This window comes from Gadus chalcogrammus, chromosome 19, assembly GCF_026213295.1.
Source record: "Gadus chalcogrammus isolate NIFS_2021 chromosome 19, NIFS_Gcha_1.0, whole genome shotgun sequence".
Lineage (NCBI taxonomy): Eukaryota > Metazoa > Chordata > Actinopteri > Gadiformes > Gadidae > Gadus > Gadus chalcogrammus.
Window position 1 is genome coordinate 9,217,534 of NC_079430.1, and position 25,066 is coordinate 9,242,599.

Genomic DNA, 25,066 nt, shown 5'->3' on the forward strand with positions numbered 1-25,066 from the left:
TAGAGTAAGGTGTCGGGGTGTGTAGGAGCTGCATGGAGAGAAGTCAATTCCGTGTTGAATCGCAAAAGTCTTGGGAAAAATATACCAAACCTGACCTCGATAGCATTCTGGGTCCTCCCTCGCACGTTGTTCACAAGGTGCAGTTTATGTTTCTTTGTTGACTTTACCCAACGTCTGCATCAGTGGCTAGCATTGTGAAAGTCCTTCTCAAGTCGTATCAGAGTGCACAAGGTTAACGTGTATTATTTGTGTCATAAACACTTTTCTTATTCTGCGCTCCAATTGCTGGAGTTTGAAACCCCTCAATGTCTACATTCTCCCTGCGATTCCTATGGTTCTCCATCGTCTTAAGTCATATTCCGGCAACACACAGCGACAGAGAGAGGGACTGGGGGGGGTAGCGTTAGAAGGGGGGCTTTTATCAGAGGGATAAGAGAGGAGAGGGGATGATTGAAACGTGTGCTTGTTCCTCTACAGCGGAGGCAGAGCGGAAAGGTCGACCCCCAGATTTCCACTTAATCGGAAGAAGGTTTTCATGCACTTTTCAATCCGGGCGTAATCATGTTTTGTGATTAGGCAGGGAGGCTTGGTTTGGCTACAAAGTCTCTGCTGATTTGCATGGCTTCAAGGCTGGAGGAGTGCAGGTGGATTCTACGTTTATTACCCGGTTTTCAATTGCACTGTAATTGGTTGTGTTATTCAAATATAAACACCTAGACTGTATTTGAAACTCCATTTTCCAAGGATTTAGACAATACGACGGATTTGCGCTCGGGCCAATATTTTTCATCTGCCAAACCGTGATCAATGACAGTTTTATTGTTATCTCTAGCTAACCTTCCAGAACAATGGTTGGTGCTACAATGTCAACATTAGTTTTTTAAATTGGTTTTCAATGATGTTTGAAAAGTGGAATATTACATGATTTTATATTCAGTTTCATGAGGAATATGCTTGGGCTTTCAGAAGACCCTTTTTTAATTAGTTTTTCCCTGCAATTGTTAAGTATATCCTTGGGTAGAGTCAATTTCCCACCAGTTTAGCACAAACTGACATATTTCAGTCTAAAATGGAAATCCTATTACATTAATATATAAATAAGAAATTATCCATAAAAATGATATATACGTATAGAAACTAAATTTAATCTCATCAGTTTTATCATCAGCATGCCTATGAATGCCTTGTGAATCTAAACGTGTTGATTGGACCGTCCCTTCCGTCCAACCCCCGGGTAATTGATAGGAAGTCTTCCCCTGAGGCGAGTAACTAGCCTGGTAACAGTAAGCAGTGATCTAAGGCCTGTTATTGGCTCGGGGACCTCTCCGCCTGGAAACCCGGGAATGAAGAGCAGATGCTCTGGCACATGGCACTTTAACTTCCTACTGGGAGAGAGGATGGAGGGAGAGGAGGGAGAGGAGGGAGAGGAGGGAGAGGGCGGCACGACATGGCGCGAAGGGGGATGAGGGAGGGGGAGTAGTTGGTTCGCACCAACATGTTGGAAGGTCAGGCGAAAGAAAAACCGAGAGAACACAATTGAGAGAAGTTGAAAGAGGGGATGAGAGTGTGAGGGAGAGAGAGAGAGAGATAGAGGGAGAGGGATTTGTGTTTCGGAGGGGTGGCGTCTCGCGGCGAGAACATGCACACGACAGCAGGCCTTCGAGGCTGAGCGCGGAGAGCTAAGCCTCCCTCTCGCTAGACGGCTTCCAAACTGTGAGGCAAACTGTTTCACTGTTTGGAACCAGAAACAATTTGTCGCGACCTGGCTAGTGAGCCACAACAAGGAACAAAACAGGGATAAGTAGGACTTGGAAGAGACAAAAGTATTGGGCCTTTTGTCTCCAGAAGTAAACAGAACTAATAATGGAGCAGTGTGGACGGCGTTGGTACTGGAAGGCTACCGGGTTTGTTTGTATATTGTGTACCTTTGCCATTCTGTTGATGGTTAGAAAATCTTTGAATAAAACATGTTTATACTATCACACTCTTTGAGTTGCAGTTTTTGCACAATAAATCCTATATAGAGTTGATCGATGCTAAATAGTGTCAAGCTACCATGAGACAAGAAAGAGAGAGATGCGTCTCTGTACATCTCTCTGATCGGCTTTTCTATTTTCTCCCTCTCTCCCTCTATCTCTCTCCCTCTCTCTTTCTCTCTCTCTCTCCCTCTATTTTGTGTAGACTGACATAAAGGCAATGTTTTTCATCCGACATTAAGTTGGAAGAGCTCAAGCATTTGTCCTCTCCCATGGAGATGGACAGAAGCAGCAGGGATTTAGTCCTTTTGTATGGTCTTAAGATGAACAGGAAAGTCCCCCCGTGGCTCCGTGTGCCATTGTGAATCGGAGAGAAGCTATTGCCCTGAGAGAGGGCAGAACAAGATGTGATCAAACAAAGCAAATTGGGGGACTGAGAGAAGTCAGTATTAAATGGGGAACAGGTTCGCCAGACACAAAAAAACCAAGGAGATACAGGAAATGAAAAGTGCCATTGAAAGAGTTCTTGCTTAGCATAGGTAATAGGCTGTTCGGCTTACACTGCCGGAGCCATTTTCTCTGTTTGAACAGAGTGTTCAGAGTGTTTGAGTATAGGATAGCCTCTGTGTATTTAATTGTATGATTAGCTATCATGTTGTAATTTACAGCCACATTAAAGCACATTTAGATTAATAATTGGCTAGATGTAATGTATCCTGTATCCTATAGCCATTGGTCCATGCAAACATGCTTCCCTCATTATTTACATGTGTATATTATATACGTTTGTTTCATATCTTCATTTATTTCTTTAAGACCCTTGTACTGTTGCTTTTTGTATTTTTTTGTTTCATTTTATCCAACGCACCAAAGATTCCGAAAATATTTCTCATCTATGCAAACTTCACCTGGCAATAGTGCTCCATCTGATACTGATTAGCCTTTGTCCCTTACCCCCACTGCGCATTATCCTCCCTTACTCTTCCAAAAACACCCACTTACGCACTAATTGAATGCTGGACGTTCTAGCACTTAAAAATACTACATGGCATTGTGTAGAATCTTTTCTCCGCTATCTATGTTGTATACGGGGAAGGGGTTAACCTAGCAATTGCAAGTGCTTGGCACTTGTTTCTATGAATATCGGCACTGAACCAACAGCGATATATTGTTTCTCTCTCTTCTGACAAATGTTTATTATTGTTTATTGTAAGGCACTTTGGATGAAAGTGTCTGCTAAAAGGCTTAAATGTAAATGTAAAATACAAGACGTAAAATCAGTATGATACACTTCAAGTCCTTCATATCTTTCCGTTGCATTTCGCCAACGAGATGAACGAGTAACGGAGCCCTCTCTGTGTGGCTGACGAACTTGAGTTTGACTCTTCGAGTGAGGAGATTGCAGCTTGTGTGTGTGTTTCATAGCTGCCATTCCTTGGATGGATGAATGGAGTTCTCCTGACCGCAGCGCACACCGCACGTGGTTCTTTGTGTGTGTGTGTGTGTGTGTGTGTGTGTGTGTGTGTGTGTGTGTGTGTGTGTGTGTGTGTGTGTGTGTGTGTGTGTGTGTGTGTGTGTGTGTGTGTGTGTGTGTGTGTGTGTGAGATGTGTGATTAATGCACGACGGCCCCATGGCGCGTGAGTTATAATTTGATCGTGGTTTGTTTTCCTCATGAAGACGGAATATTAAATGTGATGAATGTGTCGCTCTGGTTTGTTTTATTTATTCGCAGCGTGCCTCCGTGATCCGGATGGATTGGGCGCTGTGTGTGTGCGTTTGTTTTTCATAGTTTGCGTTTCTTTGTGCGGCGCGATCGAGTTTCAATCCGTGTGTGGGCCTGAATGCGGCGTGACGAAATGAAAGGTGAAAGGTTTTTCTTGTTTTCCACACACTGTGTGTTTACTTTCCACACACTGTGTGACACTGTGTGTTTACCTTGTGTAATACTTTTTGGAGTATGTAGTCTCTATGTTATGGTCTGAATGTGTCCATTGAAATCCCTCTAATGGCATTGTATCTGAGTGCCCAAGGTTAAAGTGTATTATTCAGTGTACTTCAGGAGGATGCTTCAAGGTCCTTGAATGGTGCTAACGAGGACTGATCCGGAACTGTGTGTGTGTGTGTGTGTGTGTGGTGGTCTGAGATAATGTGTGTGTGTGTGCGCGCCTTAGTGAATGTGCATAAGCGTGGCGAGGGCTGCAGCAGAGAGAGCGTGACAGGCTCTCATGCACACGACCACACTGTGCCTTGTGTCGCTCCTCCAACCGTCACACCACTTCAGCCATCTCCATTGGACTGCTGTATGTTTGGAGGGTGTAGGAGAGAAGTCATTGTGTGTGTGTGGGAGAGAAGTTATTGTTGGTGTGTGTGTGTGTGTGTGTGTGTGTGTGTGTGTGTGTGTGTGTGTGTGTGTGTGTGTGTGTGTGTGTCTCTGAGAGAGAACGTGTTTGTGTGAGAGAGAGATTTGTGTGTGTGTCTGAGAGAGCATTTGTCTTTGTGTTTATGTATGTGAGAGAGAGTAGGCTTGAGTATGTTTGTGTGTGACTGTTTGTGTGTGTGAGTGTCAGATAACACACCCCATGTTGGGGTGTGGAGAGAGAGAGAGAGAGAGAGAGAGGGAGAGAGAGAGGGAGAGAGAGAGGGAGAGAGAGGGAGAGAGAGGGAGAGAGAGAGAGAGAGAGAGAGAGAGAGAGAGAGAGATGAATAGAGGGCACCCATGTTCTCTGCCTCAGACCTCCGTCTCCACCATTGTCTCTGATTGGTCCTTGGCTGTTGCGCTCCGCATTATCCTCTTCATCGACTGCATAATCGCAGCACATCGACACATTTCCAACCGTGATTTACCAATTTGTTTGTTGCTTTGTTGGTTTCATTTTTTTTTTTTTTTCTTTCTTTCCTGCTCTCTTCCTGCTAATCATAATCTCCAGACTGTAACGCCATACATAAGGACACACATTTTAAGACAGGGAACTATTTATACTTTGCGGTGACAATGTGAAATTATCAGTATGCGACACACAAAGCACAAAACAATCCAAAAAATAAAGCTATTCCTTTCATCTTCCTTATAATCTTCATATCTTGTTTTTGTCTGTTTCTTTCTGGTCTTCCCCCCGATTGTCCTCTTCCTCGCGCTGAAAATATTATTTACCGATTGTTTGAGCCCTTGCACCTCAAGAGTTCAATATGATTTATAGGTTTCATAAAGTAATACAAAGTAATGAAAATAAAAAAAACAGGTGAGCCTTCGTATCACATTGTCATTCTCGTCTGACTGTAGTCTTAAGCTCTTCAGCGGCCAATCTGCTTTCATACTACTTTCAATTGGTTTTATTTACTTTTTCATTGCCTATTATTTATATATTTATTTCCAAGGGGAGGCTTATCCCTTTCCTCCACCTAATTCACATCTTCCCCGCTGATAAACAGAACATAATATAATAAAAATGCACAATTTAAGATCTTGCCCACTTTATATGTACACTGTGCAACGGCATTCAAGGTTTACACTAAAACTCAACAAAAGACTGTGGGCATTCACATCCTATCCCACCCTCTTCAACCTCAATATCCGCTACGCTCCTCAAATCGATGACAACGTATACACATAGTCTCTGCTTTAAATTCAACCTTCCCCATCGTTTCTTTAATAGACTCTCCGTCTTTGTCCCTCTCTCCCAGGGGGGACTCATCGCCTTCCTCCTCCTCATCCTCCTCTTCACCCTGGTGCTCTACACCCGCCACCGCTGGTGCAAGCGCCGCCGCGTGCCCCAGAAGAGCGCCAGCACCGAGGCCACGCACGAGATCCACTACATCCCCTCGGTGCTGCTGGGGCCCCAGGGCCGCGACAGCTACCGCGGGGGCTCCTCGGCCCGGGGCCAGCACCAGCACGGCAACTCGGTCATCGGCGTGCCCATCCGCGAGACGCCCATCCTGGACGACTACGACTGCGACGAGGACGACCTGGTGGGGCTCTCGCACAACTCCACCCCCAACCAGCTGCACCACCAGCACCTGAACCTGTGCGACGGCAAGGCGGGGGGGCTTCAGGAGGACTACCGCGAGGCGCACGGCCAGGAGGTGCACTTTAACGGAGTGCACTCGGACACCATGCGCAAGGAGGACGGCCTCAACATGAGCTTCGCCGACAAAAGAGGTGAGTTTGGTGCGCGATGAAGAATAACTTATTTTTAAGACCCTTTGGCTGGGAAAATATTACGATTTCATTTTAGAGCATGGTCATGGGACGATACAGGCAGAAAAGTTACCAAGAATACATTCATTGAGACGATGGGTGTACGTGATTCTTATAGGGAAGCTTTCACGTCGTAGGTAGTTAATACAAATGAAACAAAGGTGGGGGTGCGCGATCCACATGGGGTGTATGGGGAGGTCTTGCCAAGTTGCTAACTGGGATCTTTTGCCAGGTGTGATCACGTGGGATAACCTGCGTTCTTCGTGTTAGTGGTCGGTCTGGGGTGTCAGGGTCGCTACGTTGGTGAGCTGTGCTGATTGTTTGTCGGTTGGTTGCTGGTGGTTTGAATAATGCGGAGGTGGTTGATGTGAGCTTTTGGCCGACAGGCGATAAATCTTTAGTTTCACTTTGAAACCTTGAAAGCGTTTTTTTTCGTGTCCAGAATTTCTGCAGTATGTTTGTAGATACATGTTTGAGAGGGCTTTTAGACCTTTGTTTGTATTTGAAAAATGACTGTACTGGAATCCCCAAAACAAAACATAAATAACTCAAGCTGGCAATCCATCTACCATGTATTATTATACATTCACACACCGTACTCCACACACACACACACACACACACACACACACACACACACACACACACACACACACACACACACACACACACACACACACACACACACACACACACACAAACACACACAAAAACACACACACAAAGAGAGCTCCTCCATTTCAATACAATTCAGTCATATCTCCAGGTCCCAAATGTCCCCAAAAAAGCCACTTGTCTCTCACCTTCCCCCTGAACACCACCGGCCATTCTTTACCTGAGTGTCTCCGCTGACAGATGACCCTCATTCAGCTTTGCTCAATGGTGCTATCCCCAGGCATGCCGGCCCCAGTGCACCCCCCCCCAGGTTCGCACAGAGGGTGGGGGTGCCAGGCACTCCTCCATATAGCACACCGAGCAAACCAAACAAATGAGGGCTGTCAATTTAGTTATTTAGTGGGACGCCCCATGGCTTAGAGGAGGAGGGGAGCTGGAGCATCGTAAATCATGGCCTGGGAAAATCACCGCGGTACGCCCGAGACCGTGTGATGATGAGTCTGTAGAATGCAGGAATAGCCCCCTCGCACCCTTTCAATATACTTCTCTGTCTCTCTCTCTCGCAGGCTATTGCTCAGTCTCTCTCTCTCTGTTGTGCTGCCTCTCGCGCACTCTCTCTGTCACGTCACTTTCCTCTCTCACTCTCTCTCTCTCTCGCTCCTCGTTGTCCCGTTCTCTCTTTTTCTCTCTCTCTCATGCTCTCCCATGCTCTCTCTTTCGCTCTCTCTCCCTCTTTCTCTCGCTCTCCGGTTAAACCGTATCACTGCACACTTAAATCCTTCCAGGGTCTTGATCAGCAATCATGCTACCAGCGGTTAGACAACTATTCATTGCAGCGTTTTTCTCCATTCGTTCCTCACTTGCTGAACTCGTGTCCCCAGAGAGGTTACGCCTAGGGTTAATAGAAGCACCGGTAAACGTATGCCTCATTTGGACTCCTACTTGCTACTCTTTACTACTCAGACAACAGATACTAAATCTGAGACACAGCATTCGTGTTAATGCTGTGGCATTGTGGAGTCCACCACGGAAACACGCCTTGCGCAGTGTGCAGGGTATTAAGGAGGCTTCAGTGCATCTTCTGTGTCGTAGCAGTAATGTGCATTGCTGCCGGGACCCGGATCAATATTTGATTATCTTTATGCTCAATGCAAACCATAAAGATTTTTTCCAAAACTGTTAAAAATAAAAGAAACGCCACAGCAGTGGGGTTTTCTTAACAATTTAAATTGCGATTCCGGCAACGGCCCGTTATTTTGTTAACCAACAAAATCAGTGGCATATGGTACCGGAACAGAAAACACTCCCAGCTGACGTACTCTGTGTTCGAACCCCACCATCTGCAGCCTACCTGCTGGCCTCAAAGAGCAGCACGCACAGCCCCTACGTGCTACCTTATGACATCATGCATCTAAAAAAACAGCACCAACAAGGACTCCCCATCGCTTTGCACCCCAGTTAAATGAGTGAATAGTGACTTGATGATCACAGTCAGAGCAGGTCCCCCCATTGTGTTGAACACACACCCGAGGTGCTTATTCACCTTGATGCCTTTGGACGGACACAATGATGTTCTGAATGCGGGTCCTTTATAATCCCTCTCCTTCAAATTCACCCTGACAAACAGTTTCTGGAGAGGAAAAAATAAACGAAGCCTTAGTCAGCGATTTAAACTAAGCGGCATGTTAAGTTGCTACATTAGATTTCATAACACGAGAAAATATTAATGATCCTCATGGAATTTTCATTGGTGTGGATAATATGTTAAATCAAGCAGAATGTGTTTATGCAGCATGTTTTATGAAATGCTAGACTATTGGTGCCTCTATGCTAGCCAGCCTTCTACGGACATGATTTGCTTTGAGAATGGAACTTGCTTGGAGATACTGCTCTATTTTCAACTCAACATTTTATCTAATCCACAACATTAGATTAGTATAGCTAAAAGATAAAGAATGTTTGTTTTCATTAGAGATCGGTCGGGTCTGAAAAATCTTCATACATTTTACATCTATTCATCTCTGATATATTAACAATATTATGTTGACAACTAGTTGGAAAAGATTAACAACCTGGCTTAAAATGACTTAAACCTTTTGCTTACCCAAGCCAAACTTGAAATTGAAATTATTTCCGATATTCATTTTATTGCGAGATGCACATGGTTTATACCAGTGGTTCTCAACTTCGCTGACTTTGGGACCCATATTCTCACATGGTCCCGACTCACTTTTATACAATTCAAACCAAGCAAATTTATTTCTCCAAATGGGCTTGTGACAAAAATATCATCCTGACCTTTTGAAAAATAAACAGTTTCAGTCCTGCATTCAAAGCACATTATTCTAGCTAAAAATAAATAAAAACAATCTTTTATTTTATATTTTTATTTATTTTTTGACAACATACTCATGACCTATTTAAAACAAAGAAGTCTAGGACCCACTTTTGGGTCGCGACCCACAAGTTGAGGTTCTTAATCCTTCAATATTTCTTTACCTGATTCAGATTTTCCATCATACCGTTTTTAACTAATGTTTTCAAATGTATGAACAATTGTTAATTTAACCAGAATTATTTATCTGATGCATTGCAGTCTAATTTTGACAAAACCGATTGCAAGGAATGCTATACAAGTTGTCCAACTCTAAGCCACCGACTTTTATTCTGTCATATATATGTAACAAGTCGTGTTCTGTACCATATGGGTTAATGCTGTAACAGATTTGTGAGTTCCCAATACTAAACCACTTTCATCAGAAGTTTTGTAATTTAAACTTAGAGGAATGGGTCTTTCACTGTTCAGACACCAGCACATACCACCCCAAATACTTATGCAAATGGTTCTAAGAATAATAATAAGGTACTGATTTGGAAATTCCTTTGTATTTAAACAGGGTTTGTTTTCAACTTGAAACGGCAAAAATTCCCCCAAAACAATATGTTTGAGAAAATAATTAAACTAACGAATCACTGCTGCATGTTCCTCTCCCCTGTGAAACACGCCTAATTTGGCTGTTTGATACAGGAAAGTGCCTTAACTGTTATTGGCTTTGATACTAAAGTCTTTGCAATTTGCCAGCCAACCCCACCAACTGAGCTGCTTTCTCTCCAACCCACACCTGCCTCACACCAACCTTGCTCTCTGCTTCAATTTCCGCAGTGGTGTGAACTATTGACATCTGCAGTTTAGGAAACATGGTGTTAAGTTCCTCATTATATTTTCCCACTCACGATCACACATTAATACCACACATTTAATGACTCCCATGCTACATTTCTAACAGTTGGGAATTGGGTTTCTGCTTTACCTCTACATGTAATAAGTCTTACTTAACAGTAGTCGAATGTCTATTTTAGTTTGCTGGGGTGAAATTTAGTCCAGGAATTGTCTCTATAGTGCACGCTCACTTGCAATTGTCAGGTCTAGCTCCTCCAACATTAACTCATTTCCATTTTTTATACCCTCTAAAATGTTGCTTAGTTGTAATTTGTCAATGACCTTGGCATCTTGCTGTAGTTTCATTTTCCTTTAACCAGAAACAGAACGTACCTCAAATATACTTTTTCTTTAACCAAACAACTAGTGTCCATTACCACAAAGAAATGTGATTGTCTGCAGTAGCCTATACAGCCCTTACAGTCAACTTTGGTGTAGCACTGGTGCACAGCATTTGGGAACTTGGATGCACCTAGCTAGGTTTACTTTCTTTCTTTTATTTCATTTTTGTTGCATTGTGATTTGTCAAAGTCCTTGAGTGTTGCTTGTGTTTTTTTCCTCCCGTAGTCTTGAGCTCTCTATTCCTGTTCTAACTTTTTTCATTAAATTCATTTATAATTAATATATTCAGCATAAAATGACTCTCTCCCCTCATGGCTTTCATTCACCAAGGTGTTTCAATAAAGGCAATTGTTTCATCAAATATTTAGGCGAGTTCCTCATGCAACGCTCAACTATTGTTCTCCCAAGGCTTTATTCTTTATTATTCATACCGATACTTTGGCACTCAACTCCTCATAGGCCTACATGTTTTTAGGCTGGAGACTTCATTGACATTTTTAAATTGTCAGCCTTCTTGGATTAGACTGCTCTTACCTTTCTTACTTAAAGATACAAATAATCAACTTTAATTTTTAAAAGTTGAAATTCTATAATAGAGAGGGAAGCCGTCCGCCCATTCTCTGACACTTCAACTTCTTCAGACTACGCAACTGTTCATTTGTTATCGTTAAACTTTGTTCAGATATTTAACAAATCACTTTTTTCGATATCATTCATACTTGCTTTATAACCACTTTGTACATTTTTAGTTGGCTTTAATTGCCTTCCTTTGAGCGATGGCACCCGCTCTAGTCCAAGATGGCTTTCACAAAAGCTGTCCTGTTCGCTCGTCGCAACGTCAATGTTTACCTTGAAACATAATGTAAAGCTTATTTCTGTGCGCCAATTACTCATCGATTTGTAATCTTCTTGAGCATCGGGCGTTTGTGTGTGGCGACCCTGTTTATATGGCTCCAGGCTAGGTCCTTCATACAACTCGAGGTGTGTGCGCTAAAGTGCTTAGAAACTATATTCTTGACGTCATGGTGTCTACACATACGATATGTCCTATGAACGCTAAGAATCCACAGTCCTTTTTCATTTTGTGAGCTTATCTCGATGAACGAGTTGTGAAAGGATAACGTCAATAACACACTTTTCCAAGTAACTATGACAACTGATGAGACACACACACACACACACACACACACACACACACACACACACACACACACACACACACACACACACACACACACACACACACACACACACACACACTTCTCCTACGCTTACTTTACTGTTACACTAACTTGATTCAACCTTATCGCAACAGCTCAACTATTCTATATTTTACCTAAAATGTATTCAAACTTCATCATTTTTAAAATGGTGTACATGTTTAAATTTTTTACTCTGCATATACTTTTGATATCTCTTCAAATCTTTTCAGGTTAATTTAGGCCATTTGACATTTGTTTACGTCTTAAACTATATGGCTTTATTAAAACACATTTTCAACCTCACTTTGCACTACAGCACTCCCCACATTTTGTGCAGGTAATACATTTTGAAGTTTAGTTTGTTCTTTCCCCATCCAGAACATAAAGCATCCTATTGCATTCATTATTTGAAGGGCAGCTCTCATATATTCCACGATCACAATGACGCATTCGAACCTGCGCAAATTGAAAAACAATCACCGGTCCCATCAGTGGTTTGCATATAGCAGACTAATTAGGTTGAATGAGGTGATGGTGGACTCGGAACCCAAACCCCATTGAGTGATATGCACCATTACTCGTGGTGGATCGTCTGGCTATAAATAAAAAATAAAATAGGAAGATGGTTTTGAGACAACGTGCATTCTCCTTATGTCTGTACGCCGATTGATTTATGAACCCCACGTGAACCTCTCAACGTTTGACTGAAGGGGCTTTCTCTTACCTGTTAAAGTGCTGTGTTCAATCAGATTATACCTCGGCGTCGTATTACAATATTTTCACCCTAACCTAGCCTCATTGACTGGCCGACTAGAATGCCCACTTCATGACTCCTAGTTTCTATGTGCAGAATAATCTCATTAGTGACTGGGAAGTGCTTACTAGACTAGAAGCGTAATGTACACTAGGGACGTTGGCTGCGCCCAGTGAAATTCACTCCATGAATTGTGCTGTCCCGTCTAAACCAAGCCCCGGAAATGAAAAAGCTAGAAAGATAATGTAAATAAGGATGTTTTTATGCCTTCATTTTACCTTGTCACACTTGATTAAGCCCACAATATGCTCCCACTTAAATCGCAGACTCCAATCTACAGGTTTTCTATCAACAGAGTTATTGCATGCAAAAGCATAGACTGGAGGCCCCTCATGCTTAATGTGGGCCACAAGTACATTTATTAACTGCAATTATTTAGTCATTTAGCAGGCACCTTCAGGGCAAAGCATCTCGCAGTGAACGCAGACACGTGCCGTTAAAGTGAGGCTTGAGACCAGGCATGACCAGGCTTGAGGATGCCGACAAGTTAAACCTCATTTAGAGTTGCATGAGATGGATAGAATATAATTCTTTATTGTCATTGCACAGGACACGGAGACATTGGATGGCAGTCCTCTTGGTGCTTTATAAATAAATAGAGTTATAAAAATAATATAAAACAATACAAGACAATACAATATCCAGCTATTCACATGTAACCCCCACACACACACACACACACACACACACACACACACACACACACACACACACACACACACACACACACACACACACACACACACACACACACACATTCACATACATTCTCCAGCGCATGCTTAGAGTGTGGTAGCATGGAAAAAGTGCATACAGTGCGTGAGCAAGCCGGCGGGAACCAAACACTGCATCATCTCGGCCCTGATGCACGGTTCATATGGCTTTGGTCGGTCTGTGTGCTTCAGGCACGGTGCATCATAACTCCCCCATGTAGCGTGCGGACATAGGGTATCAAACCCGGTGACGCAGCCTTTCTCCTGGAGAAAGGCTGCGTCATACACTACACTTGGGGGATGCTGGAGCCTTAGCATGAATACAGATTTAACTATCGTCTGAAGAATAGGCCTATTATTTGAGATGACATCATGCGGTGACATCAGAGTTAGAACGAGTGTGTTCCAACACCCTTGAAGGGAGCCACTTTGTGATGTCATTTTACAGATGGCCACGGACTTTGTTCGGACCAGTGCACCAGCAGCTCACTTCCTCCCAGCCCTGCACAGCGGTGCTGTTGTTCTCACTGACGAACAATTGACCCGACAGCTCACGGGTCAATCTAGAACAATCTACCCCCTATAGTGACATCCCAAGTGGGAGTGTCCACCCAGATGTGTTGATAGATGGGTAGATCAACCTACCGGCCAACCAGGTGGACTGCACCAACTGGTCGGTAGATCTATCTTTCTGGGTGGACACGCCCACTTGTGATGTCACAAAATGATTGATTTGTAAATGCTTAATCGACAGCACACCTGTTGGTATGGCAGGGGGGTTTTGAACACATTCCACAGTATGTTCCAATGGTTCATTATTCATATGACACTGAGTTCATTAGTTATTACCGACTATTACACTTAAGTAGGTAATTCCGCAAACGCTTTAACCCATAAGCATCTTCAAGTGAATTCCGATGCAGGTTATTTTAGAGCTGGGAGGTGTTTGGTTTGGCATCTTGGTCAAGGATACCTATATGAAGATTATTGCCATATGATATCGAACTCAATACCTTTTGTCTGGGAGTCTATCCCCTCTAGCAACTACTCCTACACAAGGAACACCAGGCTGCCTGTTTTGTAAGCTCGCCGATGGCACCGCCAGTTCTGCGAGTTGGGATAGTTAACTGTATGTCCTTCTGTGTGTGCAGTACGAAACCCCCAAAAAGTATTTGTAATTAAGTCCCAGCGATTTATCACTGGAGGAAGATGACAACCCAGGTTTGGTATTAATCACAACATTGCTCCAGGCTGCTTTCACTGTGCCAAGTTGGCAGGCATTTTTCATCAGTGATGTCACATTAGAGTTTTGTGGCATGGCGTTGTGTCATTATTCTCATATAAGGGGATGGATGGGGGGCCTCGGAGTGCTCCAGACGCGACATGCAAACACGCATAGAGCCTGGTCGTGGTAAACAGGTTTTTCACATTGCTATGGAAATTTAGTTTTGATCACATTAGTGCATGGAATATGCATTGTAATACATGTTTTTTATTTATTTACTTGGATTTCTTTGTTATTTAAGACTACCTTTGGCAAACAATGTTTGCATGCGTGCACATATTTCTTCAGCATTATACATATATTGATCTTTTTCCTCTTTTCACAATTCAGAACTACAACTTTTCTTTTCTCATCTTGGCCTCTAAAATATTCATTGTGTACTTCTATATACGAAAATGGTAATTCAGGTATAGACAGTAGATTCAAGAGGAGACGTTGTGTTTTTTTCCTGTTCATAATTGCCTCTCAGCGGGATGCATGTTATGCCTTTGGCGTCATCAGTGTTGGCATTGTAATGTAAACTACAACAACAAGCGTCAGCAAAGAGGTAACAGATAAAACAACGGACAACAATCATTTAGTGTAGCCCTTATGAAAGCAATTAAAAAAAAGATAACGCATAAAATCCATATGTCCTTGTAAGATATGCAAGCCTCAACTGAAATCTGAATATTTATTCACTATTCTTCTAAATTCACTGTTCTTCTAAATCCCTATTCTGGTCGTTTGGTGTCTTGGGAAATCGTTTAGCTTCTAACAAACTATATTTATTCATCAGAATATATTTTGGAACGACAAATGGTACCACCATTATAATTGCATTTGCATACGGTTGTGTAAAACATCCTTCGGACAGGCTAGACATGCATTTAGTATGTTTTGTATGAAAGCACGACCAGGGGAAGATACATAAACACAAACTTCTAAGAGCAAAGGCTTCACCGCTAACATTTCTAGTAGAGTAGAAAGTGACTGTGATTGGAGTCGCAAAACAAAAACAACAACAATTTGTATGCCATATGGAAGGGAAGTTTAACATACGACTGATGTCACTGAACGTGACATAAGGTAACGTCAACACTGGCCAACATATTGACTTGAACAACGATCTGAAAGTGAAAATGTACTATTTTAAATGTCTTATACCACTTAATCACAAGTGTTTGTCGGTTGTCAGTGTCAGTGTTTTTTGGAATTGTCTAAACCGCAGGAGCTTCTGTCGAGTAGCTTAGTATCTTTTAAATGCATGCTTGATTTTTAAAATTTATTAAATCTGAATCAGATTCATTGCCTTCACTGGTGACTAGTAGGAGTCTGTTCCTCCGATATTTATTGTTTGAAAGCAAGTTTTCCAAACTGCCCTGATCACCTTTTGTCTTCTCATTAAAACCAATTACCTTTCTACTAGTGGGAATGCCATTGTTTTGTTCAACTCCATTTAGCATTCGCTTGGCACCCTGTGTTCACTAAAATATATGTTGTTTAATTTAGCATTGCTTCACCTGGCGATGACCCATCGTCAAGAGCTCGCAATCAGTTTATGAATTCATAACTGCGACCAACTCTGACCGTAGCCGCAGGCTTTTTATTTTAAATTTTATATCCTGACATTTTATTGCAATTTGCTGCCCTGTTTTTCTGTAACGTCAAAGAAGCATGTCAACATGCTGCGCAGGAAGTGATAGAATGTTGGTCAAAGGTTGGCTGTCTTCAATCGGTTGGCCTTTCACAGCCGCTCGGATCAACATGTTGCTAGTGTTCCCTTGGCTTCCTGACCTTTTCAAAGTCCGATTTGTGTTTCTATGAAGTGGCGGTCAAACACACGCACGCACGCACGCACACACGTTGAGAGAGAGCGCCATAGACAGTGGAAGCAATTTGCGAGTGTAACTTAAAGGAAATAAAGCTGCACCTCCACTGGTAGTAAATGGACTAGTCATGACAACTTTATATCCTTATAGAGGTGAAGTATATCACTGCAATAGAAAGGCACATTACACTAATTCTTACTGATTATGTGATCTGGGTGATTGGGTAATTCGTCTTTCATTAAAACAGAAGCAATGCTGCATGTTAAAAGCCTACGTTCTGGAGAGCAGTTAAGACTCGTACTTTGAATGCTACTCCCTCGTGCCTCCTAAGTAAGGAGTGACCTAACTGCTCAGTCACCTGTGTGCCATCATTAACAATTACCCACCACTTAGGTTGTACTGATTATCTGAAAAAAGTATACAAACACACACAGGACATTTTTGTAAGTCATCATACAGTCACTGTTTTACTGAATTCAATTGAATAGATAGGCACTGTTAGCCTACGTTAGGCGAACGGTGTCCTCGGTGCAGTTTCTCCCCCCACCCCCAACTCATTTTGGCCAATGACCCCTTTTTTTGCTCTGAAAACAAGTGTGACCCCACCTTCAATTTTTTGCATCTGCTTCCACTTTTAGTCATCTCACTCCACATCTGCCGGTACTATCACTGTACCGGTGGACATAATCCTGTTGCTTGGCTACACGCTAAGTGAGTTTGCTTGTGGCTTTGAATCATTAGGCAGTCAGTTCGCATATACTGGACATCTATGAGAAAAAAGAAAACTGGCTTCCTGAAATAGACCATTATATATCCATGGCTTATGTCATCAATCTTCCGCGACCCAATATGCATATCTGGGGACCCCGAGTATGGTCTCGACCCCAAGGTTGGGAATCACTGCCTTAGTGCTTAGCTTGCACCTCCTTCCTGGCCGCCGACCAAAATAGGCTACAGAGGACGTTACTAGGAAGCCATCACTTTTTTTTTTTACAGAACCACTTACTATTAACACCATATGGAAAATGATTGCCCCGGTACATGACATGATCTTCTAGCAGTCACTTCTAAACCTTCACACAAGAACGGACTTGTATGCTACTTAATGTTCTGATTTATTGTACAATAAAGCAAGATGCCCCAAAGTTTAAACCCTACCTGCCCTTAATAACAGCTAAGGGTTATCTCAGAAGATTCCCTGTACGTCACTTTCGATAACATTTACATTTACATTTAGGGCATTAAGCAGATGCTTTTATCCAAAGCGACTTACAATAAGTACAGTTGTCATAAGAAAGTGAAACGATATATCGCTGTTATCAAGGGCCAAGCACTAACAATCGCTTGGTTAACCCATTCCCCGTAAGCAACCAAGATTAAATGTTCTTTCAGACTTAAGTTGCTAGATGCTATATATTGAACAGCTTTCAAACTAGGCCCACATTCTTGTGTCTTCACATGGTGGTTCATGGAATCACCGGGCTCAGTATGTGGCAGAAACTGCCGCTTTAAGTGGCACTCTCTGTCAGCCGAGCAGTGGCTGAGGGGACGATTCAGTGTGATCGCAGTGCGCCGTAAAAGACCATCCATATTTCATCCCAGCTCGGCGACACAAGGCCGCCACCGTGCTATACATAGCACTCTAAGTCTTACTTATTCACAAACAGCAGACGACTTGTATTCTGTATCCACGGATAGAAGTATACCAGAAGTGGCAGACCCTTCCTGGAGAATAAAAAAACAGTTGAACCGAGCCAGAGTCAGAATGGCACTTTGCAAGCTCTCAAATGTCCCCAAAAAATGACAAGAAATGGATGGGCGAAGGGAAGAGTAAAGGGCGTTTCTTAGATTGGAGTGTCGTCTGAGAAGTAGGAGGTGCGTCGACGGAGCGAGAGGGATGAAGTACAAGCGTCTCCTTGACGTTTCAACAGTAATCTTCCCTCTGGAAGCGCTTTTGTTTCCTCAGAGCGACATTACTTTGAGACATCGCTCTTTTTCTCGTCACTTGAGACAGGGTGAGGTGGTGGTGTTTGAGGTGGAGGAGGCGGGAGGCGGGGATGTGGGGGAGGGTGGGGGAGTGCAGGAACTAGGCCATACAGGGGGCCTGCTGTGGTGGTGCTGTGTGTTGTTGTCCCTTTTTTATAATTTAACGGAAGGAACGCTTGCCAACTGGAAAACGTATGAATCGGCAGCTGCTCCGGGGGTCTCTGTTGCCACGTTCTACTTTAGTTACTTTGTGCTGAGATCTGAAACAAGGGGTTTTTCCATAAGTACTGTGAAGGTAAAGGTTACAGTGTTGGCTATTGATTCTTCGATAGCTCTGAGTCTATGAAACAGGGTGGGAAAGTCTCTCTCTGGTTTTCTCTACCAACCTGAAGGTCCTCGGTTTGATACCCACTGTCCACAGTCTAACCGTAGTCATCCCAGAGCAGGATGCCCTAACCCCTAGCTGCTCATTCATTCATGAGATGATATGACTGACGTTTGTTTTCACCTTTTTTTATCACCAATGCTATTTTAAGAATCATATCCTCTACTCTCCCAATGGTGTGCACTAAAGGACTCATACAATTGATTAGTTTCACCTCTCTCTTGTTTGTATAATCTCATTCTTAGCTTGCAAACATTTAGGGATTTCACTTTGGCTGTCTGGAATCTAACAAGGTGCTAGTCCCCCGCTCTTCTCCCCCTTTCTCTCTCCTTTCTTCTCACCTCCTCTCTCCTCTCTTCATCTCTCCTCTCTTCATGTGTTCTGATCTTCTCCTATCCTCTTCTCGTCCCTCGCTCTCTCCCATTATGCAATTTATCTCTGTCCACTGCCCTCGCTCCCGCTATCATTTTTCCTCAAACATGCTTTTCATTTTTTCCCCTCTTACCCATGATGCTGCAGTGCCCTCTGCTCTCTCCGTTTGTTATCTTCCCTAGCTCTTGCTCTCTCTCTCTCTCTCTCTCGCTCTCCGTCGCTCTCTCTTGCTCTCTCTCGCTCTCTCTTGCTTTCTCTCTCACTCTTCGCTTTCTCTCTCTCTATCTTCCCTAGCTTTCTCTCAGTGTCTTTCTCCCAGCTTTCTCTCTCTCCCTTGCTCTCTGTATCTCTCTCTCTCTCTCTCTGTCCCAGTGGTGTCCCCCTCTAGCTCTCCCTCTTTCTTTACCTCTTTCTCCCTTTCTCTCCTTGTTGTCTCTCTTTCTCCCTCTCTAGCTCACTCTGCCTAGCTCTTTCCCTCTGGTGGTTCTCTCTCTTTCTTTTGCATCAAATTTCTGTCATAATCTCCTCTCCCCTTCCATGCCGTTTTCATCCATCACCTCCACAGCTTCAATTTCCTTCCCCATGTTTTTCCCTCTCACGCAATCTGAGCTGTGATACACCAACTTCCTCTCTCTCTCTCTCTCTCTCTCTCTCTCTCTCTCTCTCTCTCTCTCTCTCTCTCTCTCTCTCTCTCTCTCTCTCTCTCTCTCTCTCTTCCCCTAACACTCTCTCACTTTCTCACCTCTGCCTACTCGTTCCCCACTCGCCTTCCTTCCCCCCCCCCCCCCCCCCCCCCCCCCCCCACTGACACCTCTGTCTCTTTTTATTTTTTTCTGTCATCTCGCTCTCGCTCCCTCCTCCCCTTACCTGTCACCCGCTGCGACGACGGTGCTTGCCTCTGTCCCGTGGTGTGGCTTCGCCATCCCCCCCCTGTCCCCCCTTTCCCTGTTCAAAACAATGACAAAGGTAATAGATCACAGAGGGAATCAGAGCTCTCGGCCCAAGGCGGCCATTTTCATCTCCATTCATCTGGGCCTGCAGGCAGCTGTCCCTGCAGCAGGGGTCCCAGCTGCATCAAAACAGCATCAAAACATTCACCGTGGAAAGGAAGAGGTACGTGGAGTGCCTATGGAAGATTTGCGATCAATAATACTATCGATAATAATATATAATAGTAATTCTCTGATCATTCCGTGCCATTTTAGTTTTGCTCTGTGCAGTTGGTTGGTTGTATGGTGCTATATTGAGAAGTTGAAAATATTGAATGTCAATTTGTTAACTTGCAGTGAACATTCACAATATTAAAATACTTTATTCCAGAACACCACTTATGCTTTGTGAGTGTAGTGTAATGTATCTTTGGGATTGTCTTGTCAGCCACGTCTGTTACCTAGTCTATTAGATAACAGACCGACACAGACAGCATAAGACAGGTGGAAGGAGGAGGAAGTCATACTTAAGTGGTGTATACTCCAGTATCAATGGTATATTTGGCGATGCTCACCACATTGGGTGTTGTCCACCAAAAACACCCAAGTGTCTTACAGGAGTGAATGATGAAGTGGAAACCTTTACCCCCCGTAATACTGCCGTTCCACACCGACCTGTCAGCAAAAATGCGCTGAAACCACTCTTGCTGTTTTGCCAGCGTTTCCATTGGATGCCTGGGACGTCTTAGCGGCTATTAGCATAATAACATGTCAGCTATATAAAAGGCCTTAGTGCTGACACCTAAATGATCTGACAGTCGATAGCTTGTTAGCGTTAGCGTCTGTAGTCCTCTCTCTTCACCCTGTGACAAACAGTGCGGGCCTGTCCCTTCCTAGGATGCTGAATAAGGACAAGCAGAGTTCCTACTTCCAGCACAAATTAAATGACATGTCATTCCACTCTACCCCCCCCCCCCCCCCTTCCTACCACCATCCCATTTTTCATACAAGACAAGATTGAAAAATACTGCCCACGACATCAACCCAGACCTAAGAGTGCATGTTTAGAAATATACAATAAAAAGGTTATTCAGGGTCGAGAAAAGCCGAAAAAAATGTAACCAATGTTCCATACTAGCGGGCATCCATATTGGATGCTCGAAGGCCACAGAGTGCTGTAAAGTTATGCTTACGAAGGGAACTTGGCTTCTAAGGGAGCATAGAATACATTTACAAGGCATTTCACGGTGGTGTTGTTGGTTACATTCTCAGAGCCACAGGGAATGTGCCAGGTTGAAAATGCTGCATTTAACCCTGTAATAACCGTCCATTATGTTGCAATTTATGAAAGGTTGTTTTCGACAGCCATCACTAACGTTGGACCTTTATTCTTAGAAAGCAACAAGGGTCTATGATATTGTTCTTTCTGTTCTCAATAGAAAATACAAACTACAAAGAAAAGTGGGGAAAATAGTCTAAGTGCTGGATGAAAGAGTATGCCCAAAAGCTGATTACCTTCATTTGAAATAAATAAACAACACATACTTGCGTATCAATTGAAAAACTTGCTGTAAAACTATTTGTCTTTATTTGTCTGGATTCTGCCTTCTCTGCATTTCATTCAATAGATGTAACTGATTCAAGAGGGACATTTGGGGGACATCGTAGAGGAAAGGGGGTTTATTTGATGTTCTTTGTGGTCGGGCACATCTTTGTTTGCTTGCTGTAGACCACACTTTGTTCCAGGTCTTATAGGGTATGAAAGAAAACTGATGGAGGAATCATCCAAAACATTCATCTAAACACATACCATGCTTCAATTCAGGCAAGATGAACTTATAACATTTAAATGTTTACATTTGGCTGAAAATGAATACAATATATAAAATGATGAGGATGGAGGAGGAATATAACAGCATAATTAGTCTTGTGATTATTATGACTGCATCCATTTATCGACTTTGTCGTCTTTCTGATTCCCTCTGGCTCTCTTGCACACAAAGTCAGGCAAGCAGGCCCGTCGGTCATTGGAGGTTGCTTTGTATCAGAACCCGGGTAACCGGCGACACCACTAAAGCCAGTCCTGAACTCAGGCAACCAAACGCTTGGCTGTTGTCAGAAGACACCAGACGACACCTCTAACCCGCGCTGCGGACAGATAAGCGTTATCTAAGACTGAGTTGTACGCCGCCAGGGAGAGAGAAAGGGCTGGAGGACAGCGACCTTTCCGGCTGAAAAGCGCGACCTTGCCCCACTCTACGGTGCATTGCTTCCCCCGGTGTGGAGATGGATGGAAGGCCGCATAAATGAGAGAGCGAGATAAGGAAGGAGATGGAGTGAAAAGGGTGGGTGAAATAAGGAAAGAGAGAGATTAATTCATGTGCGGAGAGAGGGGGAGACGGGGAGAGCGGGAGACATACAAAAAGTGAATCCAAAAGACAAACATAAAGTGGATATTTGTGGATATTCATGCCTCATATCCTGAATCGAATGCAGTTTCGTGCTCGTTACCGTTAAGATCCGTTTTTGCCGCAAAGGTTGTGCTAAAAATATGACTATTATGTTTGTCCTGCAGACATTCATATCTTTGCAGCTGCTCCCTCCTCCTTCGCGCTGCATGGAATGCATTCCATCATCATGGTCCAGGGCCGACCCCAGGGGTCAGGGGGACTGGACTCCCACTTGTGACATCACAGGTGGCGTTGTCCACAAAGGCGTGTGATGGATAGATCAGAGGTGACGGAGGTCAGTCTGTCCTTAGTACATCTAGGTGGACATGCCCACTTGTGAGTAGGATAGATGGTGGATTCACTTTTATTGGCAAGACACAATCACCCTTACACCTGCTGGTAAAACGGCCCTTAAATATCCTGTCCACAGCCGATACATCCATTAAAAAATGTATGCAACAAGTAAGACATCATGTCGTCTTAAGTTGCGGTACAATACAAACTGGCACGATTTGTTTATATTTCATGTCTTAGATCTGTTGAGGAATAAACAGTGTATCTTCAAATGGAATAGATGGATTTGCTTGTTTGAATTAAATTGTATCAGCACTCCCAGCATATGTTCATGCATGGATGGAGGAGCTTGCGGTTGCATGGTCTGTGAATTAGATAACTGACGGAGCAAAACTCGTCAAGCTGCAGAGAGACCAATCTCATGGCGCCCATTGCACCCGAGGGAGATGGGGAGAGGGGGAGAGAGAGGGAGAGAGAGAGAGAGAGAATGCAATGACATTTGTATAGTTCTCCAAGCACACCCCCCACCCCCCCATGCCTAAACACTGCACAAGTGGTCCCTTGGGAGCACTGTGCATTCACGTCTCCTTCTCCACCGTCAACAGAACTGTGTGTGTGTGCGTGTGCGTGTGTGTGTATGTGTCTCGCCTGTACGCTCTTTTGTTCAATGTGTGTGAGTACGTAGCTATGTGCTGTTTTTATGCTAGCTCGGGGTCCGCCTGAGGTCAGGGTAAAAGAAAGTGTATTCCCAAAGAAGGGAACACTAAAACCATGACAATTGTTTGTCTCTGGGGAGGTGGCAGGGATCAGGGCTGAGGCGATGGTGCACCATTCAGAATACAAAAGAAAACAAAAAGGATTTGAAGTCGTTGAATGCAAGACGTTCTGTGTATGTGTCCAGGGATGAATCTCCATTTTCAATAATATGCCTTTCTGAATGACTTAATGGTGTTTACCTAGCGTAGAAGACTGCAATACAGTAAAATAATAATACTCAAAGTACATAAACTAGACAAATGGGGACAATGAAGTTGTAATGAATTAGCAAACTGAGACTGAAGAGACATTTTTGAAGTACAATCCATTGTTTTGGAGGAAGTTATGACTTTGTTTGTCAGAAACGTCAAAGCAATTGTCAGATGCAAGGTTATTATTGATCACATCCATGGGCAAATCATAGAGTTTAGCAAGGCGTACGGCCACTATGGGTCGATGCTTCATTCCAGATGAAGTAATGAAAAATCTAAACAAACAAACAAAGATAATGGCGACTACAAAATAAGCCCTGCCACGGTGTCTTATCGCGTTTTTTTGTTTGCATAATCTGTATCGACACACTGCGATCTTAACTCTCCCCAATCAAATCCTTGTCTGGGGATGGTTGTCGTTTCTTGATCTTATTTATTTCCGTTTATTCCGGTGTTGTTCTTAATCGTTGACCCAGAGGATCCCGTGTGTATGTCACCTTTGAGATTACATTTCCATCAGGATAGTGGTGAATAATACAAATGCTTCATTTTGTTGTCAACAGCGAGAGAGCTGAGGAAGTCACACAGCTGCCCAACTCAAATGATCCATTTAGACTCAGTTACGTGAATTTTTATATATATTTTGGAATTTATTATTTGATATATTCTTCTTGTACTCGTACCTCCTCTCTTTCCTTCGCAAGCTTTTACTTGTAGATAGTTGTTGTACTTTTGTTAATGTGACAAAGACATTATTTGTATTGATTATTGTAGGTCACATTTAGAAGCCAAACATGAATGCAAAACAAGCGTGAACACCATGGATATCCCAAGGCTGATTACAACCACAGTTGACATTTATCATCACTACTTGAACCACTGGCAAATGTTTAAAAACCCAGTTTCCCGTGATTCTGTGATCTGGTTAAATGGTGTTTTTGTGACAAGGACATTATTGATATTGATTATTGTAGGTCACCTCTGGTAGCTTTGCTTTGGCTCTGCATGCAGACGGAAAAGTATGAAAATAACTGAGGAAAGAGTGGCTCACACCACGCGGTGGTACACCGAAATATTCAGATTAACCATTTTGTAATGACCTTTATTACAGGCTGTTTGGACCGGAGGGGGGGATAAATGGAAGCACCAGCTCCTTTTATTCCCTTCTTGTAGACCAAGCCAATGTTGGCCCAGTAACGTTTTACACAACATAATCACATTTGATTTTTATACTATCATTACAGAGGTATAGCCCAGCACTTTGTGGCCCTGGTTTAACAGCAATAGTCATGGAAGGCATAATGGCCACCAAATCACTTCAATAAAATGGCTATCCAACAAGCTGTTTCAAAGTTGGATATCTGATGGCATGTTGTTAGCAATAACTGGCACACCAGGTGAATCCTTGGGGATTGCAAATTTGAAAGTTTAAACAGTTTTTTTTTAAACAATATTTTATCATGGAGAATATAATATTGGACCTAGCAGTCCTACTATGCTAGCATAAC

The 25,066-nt window shown here is 43.2% G+C and overlaps 1 protein-coding gene across 2 annotated transcripts in view; it reads left to right on the forward strand.

Annotated features, from left to right (window-relative positions):
• Nucleotides 1–25,066, forward strand: part of LOC130372422 (astrotactin-2-like) — a 270,954-nt gene that overhangs the window by 72,064 nt on the left and 173,824 nt on the right. For both annotated transcript variants that reach the window (XM_056578419.1, XM_056578420.1), the window contains one exon: nt 5,659–6,133. In XM_056578419.1, the coding sequence (XP_056434394.1) occupies nt 5,659–6,133 (475 nt within the window). The remainder of the gene's footprint in view (nt 1–5,658; nt 6,134–25,066) is intronic.